Genomic DNA, 6,378 nt, shown 5'->3' with positions numbered 1-6,378 from the left:
CCCCTAGGGGAAGCTTGTTTACTTGAAGATTTGATTATCCATTACTGTACTAATTAATTCACAATACTTTTAGTTGAGTTTTTTTTTTTACTTTGCTACATTACTTTGAGTAAAAATGACTTTTTAAGCATGCAAGCCAATTAAAAAGACAGTATGATAAATGTATAAATGCATACATTTTAACTAAAAGTTTTTTATGCGAAAATATTAGGCACTAAATGCTTAATCAGCAGCTATAATGTCTGAGACAGTAAAACAGAATGGCCCAATTTACCTGTTTATCAGGTAGGTTTAGGATTAAATGCTTTAAATGGAACAGCTATCAGTGTTTCAGTGCTCGATAACTAAAATGGGTAAACAAGTATCTATCACAAACCATTAGCTAGCCGAGTGAGCGAGATGCACAATATTAGTTAGACAGATCTTTATCTTTGGTATTTGCACATTATAAAAAGTGCTGCTATGGCCTAAAAATCAGGGAATTGTGTAAGTTACATTTTACTAGCAAACTATCGATAACATTTGGCTAAGTTAGTTCGCCAGCCTGTAAAGTAAGGTAACATTAGCTGGCCAGCTAACTTTTGCTAGGAAGGCTGTTTGCTAGGTTTGTTATATCTAAAATAGGTACATGTACAATGTCTATCTATCTATCTATCTATCTATCTATCTATCTATCTATCTATCTATCTATCTATCTACAGTATCTATCTATCTATCTATCTATCTATCTATCTATCTATCTATCTATCTATCTATCTATCTATCTATCTATCTATCTATCTAATGTTTTATACAAGATCAGGCTAGCTGTTGTTGATAATGGTAGTGATGTTCTCTTCAAGATGACTCAGTTAATTTATTTAAAATAAAATCTTAAAATAATGCAGTCCATAGTCATAGAACATTTTCAGAGTAAAATAATTACTCGTATATTTGCACCAGATGATTTATTAGCTCTTATTTGGATAACTGTCTTGATGACATTGCAGCACCTTTTAATTTTTCCTTTCATTTTTCTTATGCAGATTCACAATATTTGTGAATATATTCTGTACTTTTATCACACAAGGAGCTAAGCTTTATTAAATAAGTCCAAATGACCTAAAGGAGTTGGGTAGCCATTTATACACATTTATTTAGACAGGACATTGTGTGAGCTGAAAGCTGAAACAGAACTGACTACACTCTTCTTCAACTGAAGAACTGAAGATTCATCTAACTGTGAAGATTCTATCTCTAGAGAGAAGCAAGAAGAAACGAGAAGCCTTTATTTTGTCACATTAAGATTCTTTCTTCGCATATCCCAAATATGGAGGTTGGGGACAGAGCATCGGGTCAGCCATGATACAGCGCTACTTGAGCAGTGAGGGCCTTGTTCAAGGGCCCAACAGTGGCAGCTTGAACCCCGATCCTCCAATCAACAACCCAGACCCTAAACAGCTTAAGCCACCACTGAACAATTAGAGTTAGCCTTTAACCATTCGCTTATGACTAAAGTGTCGCTCTTGTGTAAAAGACAACAACAACTTGTGAATTATTACAACAGAAGCAGTGTTTTACTCATGTGTCTGTTTTCGATTCCTACAACCAATAATCCAGTATTCATTAATACTCCCTTGATAAGGAACTCCTCATTTATTCCTGCTTAGTTAGTTCATCAATAGATACCAAGACAAATATCATTCAGTATCTCACGAATGATGTGTTACTAGTTATTTCTGTAAACGGGAATAATTACACCAGGAAGGAGTACAGTACCGCTTACCCGAACAAACATCACTCAGTCACAGCGTGTAGTAAACACAGGAGGTAAAATGGAAGCCCGTTACCAAGGCGACAGTTAGTTCACATACCTTTTGTCAGATATGTATGCGTGTGTATTACCGCCATGCCATCGTGGCGTTTCATCACCGTCTGCAGCACTCTGAGCACAAACAAAGTGCTTGCAAAAAGAAAATGTTCACCCAAGTACAAGCTGTATGACAACAAAGACAAGCCCAAAAGTGACGCAGTAAGCAACCTTGATTTCTTGCAGTGCGACTTTTTCATGCATCGGTAGGAGAGAATCAGTAGCAGTAGCTAGAGAACCTGTCTGTTATAGACAGCAAGTGTCAACCTTCAAGAGAAAAAAAAAATGCTTTCTATTTGGCCTGGTGAAGAAACAAACGAACAATTCATCAAACAGTATATGCATATTTCATCAATCTTTATTTTTTTCTACAAAAATATTTCCCCTTAAAAAAAAACAGCTTGGAATTGACTTTTTTTTTTTTTTTTTGCAATAGCCATACAACCTTTGACCTTAAATATATATCTGTACATGTAAGCCTACGTATATAAGTAAATACTTTCAGCAATCATGACACGTCAGAGGATCTGCGAGTGTCCTCTCTGCAGGCACGACTCAATATTGTCCACGTCGTTCTTTAAAAATACCTTCTTCCTGGGTTAAAACTCGAGCTAGAAAAAACGCTGAATCATTTCACAAAGCTGAACATTTCATGCCTGCGATGCATAAAATATTGTTCCTTACAAAAATACACAAAACGTTAATAAATTAATAATTGTTGGAAACCATCAAAGATCATTTGGAGGCTGTGTAAACTCTCAGATGTAGATGAAAAGAAAAAAAAAAAAAAAAAAAAGGTCAGAGAGAACAGGCCTGGATCAGTGTTCATGGTCGGTTAAAGCACTTGAGGGTTAAGTGTGTGGAGAAGCAGGGAGCCCCATTTACAGATTTCTTGTACAATCCGCATGTACAATGGTACTTTATACAATATTATACTAGATCTTTATTTTCCAGACCATAAAATGTATGAATTTTTTTGCATCCTGCTGCAACAGCTGCTGTGAGTGACATGTGACATCATTTTTAAATACCCAAATAATGCCTTATTTTTATAATAATATACGTTTAGAACTGAGGTGAAATCACATGTACAAATAATTAACACATTTGTAAATAACCAGCAGAAATTAGCAAATGTGGCCAAATCATGTAATCTATATATGTATGTGTGTATATATATATATATATATATATATATATATATATATATATATATATATATGTATGTGTGTATATATATATGTATATGTGTGTAATTTGTGTGTGTGTGTGTGTGTGTACATGTAAAATGTAAATCGCGCTATCACAGGAAGCCACATCAACAAGGTGGAAGGTGGAAGCCTGAGATGGTCTGGGAAACCAGTCATAAGTCACCGATGCTGAATTCTGGCAGCTAAAATTATTTCAGGAAAACAACAAGGGATTAATGATTTTTTTTTTTTTTTTTTGGAGTAAGTGTGCGTATGAGTTAACTGCCATTGTTCACATGCTCACATGTGCATCTTATGTAAATCTGGACGATCAAAAGCAGCATCCACGATATGGCCGAAACATCTCTTTCCGTCTTGTGTAAAAGTCTGTAATGTTTAGAAATGTCTGTTATTCTAGCGTTAACGTTTTACGATTTCAAGCACAGTGATGTTAATCACACTAACGAGTGCTATTTCTTTTTAAAGTTTCTTTTTTGTGGACCTGAACGTCATCAAAAAAAATTGAATAATTGGAATAGGAAATTTGATTTTGTACAGTCTGCACTTGATGGAGAACGACATACTAAACAGACTAATCAGCCTAAACAACAGTGACGGAGCTTTTCAAGTTTTTAGTGTTTTTAATACACTAGAAATTTATTGAAAGTTGAAATTAAAAGTTGGCCCCTGCTTGTGATTGTGTTTTGTCTGTGGAGTCGGACATATCTCTTCAAGAGATCTTTGTCGGAAATTGCTCCGAATTCGTCTAAAAGTTCTTATTGAGTGTAAAATAAACTCACCTACACCTCATGTGGTGATTTTGTTGTAGAAGAACCAAAGGTTACGGTGGCTGCAGACTGCGTCTCACTTCTGTCTCAACTCCTGCTGCTATAACGTGTCTGTAACCTCTAACATTGACGAAGATTCTTCTCAGCATTCGGGAATGAAATCTGTAAACTGGGACGATCCGGGGCGGTTTCCCAGGCTGACACACGTATGAACCAGTCGCGGTGGATCATGTAACATGTAACATGTAATGACGTTGATTGAGCCACTTAATGTTTAACATAATTCTTCTCAACTCTAATATACACTAAATAGAATAAAATAACACAACATATACATGAATTTCCTTTTAAGCAGGCATTCTTTTGGATGGTGAAGGCTATAAAACAGACATGATCTTTAGTCTGGAAAATACAGATGTTTTTTTTTAAAATGCTGAATATTCTTATCATTGCAGGAATAGAAAAAAAATCAGATAATGAGTGACAATGACTTCAAAAAGTGCTTGAAATGAATCTAGTTTTGAGGCACGCAAAAAGAATTTAAATGCAGTTACAATAATAATAATAATAATAATAATAATAATAATAATAATAATAATAATAATAATAATAATTACAAGTTTCCAGTTGGGATAAAAAAAAAGAAGGATGTAAGCAATGATCACTGATTGGAGTGTAAATTTGCCCTCTGTTGTCCTTCCCACAAGCCGCTGCATACGCACTCTCTGTGTCTGTGTCCATGCCAGTGCAGGCCTGTGGCGTCCCCATCATCAGAGCGTGCCACACAGGAAGGTGTGTGTCAGTATTAAGAAGGCTACCAGAGGACAAACAGGTGCGAGCTGCAGGCGTGGGCCAGCGGACGAGCCCGAGTCTGAGGTACAGGAGCACACCTCGTAGCCATTCTCAGCGTGGTCTGTGTGGTGCTTTCCGGTAAGCTGTGAGCCCGTCTCGTTATTCCTCAACTCTGGAGTGTCCGACTGCATGTCCTTGCAGACCAGCCAGTCAATACCGATGGGGCGCGGATACCCCGCCTCCACCTCCATATCACTGCCCACCACTCGCCAGTACTCCTTACCCTTGAAGAAGTACGAGGCACCTACAAGGACAAATATATAGACAAAGATAAACTATTAATTAGAATTCTCACATGCATATGAATACAAATGCAACCATATAGAGCTGGTGCAGTGCACAGAGAAGGACAATAGATAGATAGATATATAGCTAGATAGATAGCTAGCTAGCTAGCTAGATAGATAGATAGATAGATAGATAGATACTTTATTCATCCCAGTGTGAAATTCCAAATTTCAAACTTTCTATACGAGCAGCTTTATAAGCAATCCTGGCTGGAATTCCAATCACAGATTTATATTACGGCCCCTTCTGAATTTCACCAGTTTACGATCCCTAAATTTTAAACAACATCAAGCAAACGCCATGATATTCCAAGGAGCATGTGATTTTTCAAAACGACCGCAGGTTTGCCTCTTATTCAGGCCAGAATGTGCGGCATGACGTCATTACAACGCGCATTACGCCAAAGGCCTTGTTGATTCACCCTTGTGTGTTGAACATGAGTAGAGTTATTTTAATTAATAGTTTAAATAAGAGTAATTTTCTTTGAAATTTTGCCAATTCAAATAAAATAATCTGGTGTCAATATACTTGTTCTGATACGTTAGCAAAATATGCTGTTTTATTCATTTTTAAGAAAAATGTACACCTTTGGAAGGAGTCTCCAGTGTCAGAACTTTGTAATGGTCAGCAAGTTTACCATCATGAGACAGAGGACCTTGTGTTTACCAGTTTATCTTAGCAATAAAATGACAAGCTGAAGACATTGTTATTCATATGTCCTGTTATTCATAAAGAGAGAGAGGGAGAGAGAGAGTAAGAGCGAGAGAGAGAGGGATAAAGGGAGAGGGGGGGAAGAGAAAGAGAGAGAGAGAATGAGAAAGAGAGAGAGAGAGAGAGAGAGAGAGAGAGAGAGAGAGAGAGAGGGAGAGAGAGAGTAAGAGAGAGAGAGAGGGAGAAATGGAGAGGGGGGAGAAAGAGAGAGAGAGAGAGAGAGAATGAGAGAGAGAGAGAGGGAGAGGGAGAGAGAGAGAGGGAGAAAGGGAGAGAGGGGGGAAGAAAGAGAGAGAGAGAGAGAGAAAGAGAGAGAGAGGGAGAGAGAGAGGGAGACAGGGAGAGAAAGAGAGAGAGCGGGAGAGAGAGAGAGAGAGAGAGAAAGGGAGAGAGAGGGAGAAGGAGAGAGAGAGAGAGAGAGAGGGAGAGGGAGAGAGAAAGAAAGAGACAGGAAAGACTATAGTTGCTATACTCTGACATGAAATCTTAGCATTAAGTATAACTATAAACATCACAAAATATGTCATTTTTAATGAGTGTAAATACAACCAGAATAAAACATGAAGTGCTGTTACAGGAAAATAATCAGCAATAATCAAAATTGATTTTGTTCACTCGTGCTTCTGAATGTATTTTATCAGACCACCTTGAAGAAAATTTAAAATAAGCGAAACAAACAAATAAATAATAAATCATCTCT

General features: G+C 37.1%; 1 protein-coding gene across 1 annotated transcript in view; it reads right to left on the bottom strand.

Moving 5' to 3' along the window:
• Positions 1-4,482: 4,482 nt before the first annotated feature.
• Positions 4,483-6,378, bottom strand: part of mmp17a (matrix metallopeptidase 17a) — a 94,308-nt gene continuing 92,412 nt past the window's right edge. Inside the window, exon 10 of the mRNA XM_060890897.1 lies at positions 4,483-4,923. Within this exon, the coding sequence (XP_060746880.1) occupies positions 4,598-4,923 (326 nt within the window). The 3' untranslated portion in view covers positions 4,483-4,597. The remainder of the gene's footprint in view (positions 4,924-6,378) is intronic.

This window comes from Tachysurus vachellii, chromosome 17, assembly GCF_030014155.1.
Source record: "Tachysurus vachellii isolate PV-2020 chromosome 17, HZAU_Pvac_v1, whole genome shotgun sequence".
Classification (NCBI taxonomy): Eukaryota; Metazoa; Chordata; class Actinopteri; order Siluriformes; family Bagridae; genus Tachysurus; species Tachysurus vachellii.
This window is presented reverse-complemented; position numbering and strand designations above follow the sequence as displayed.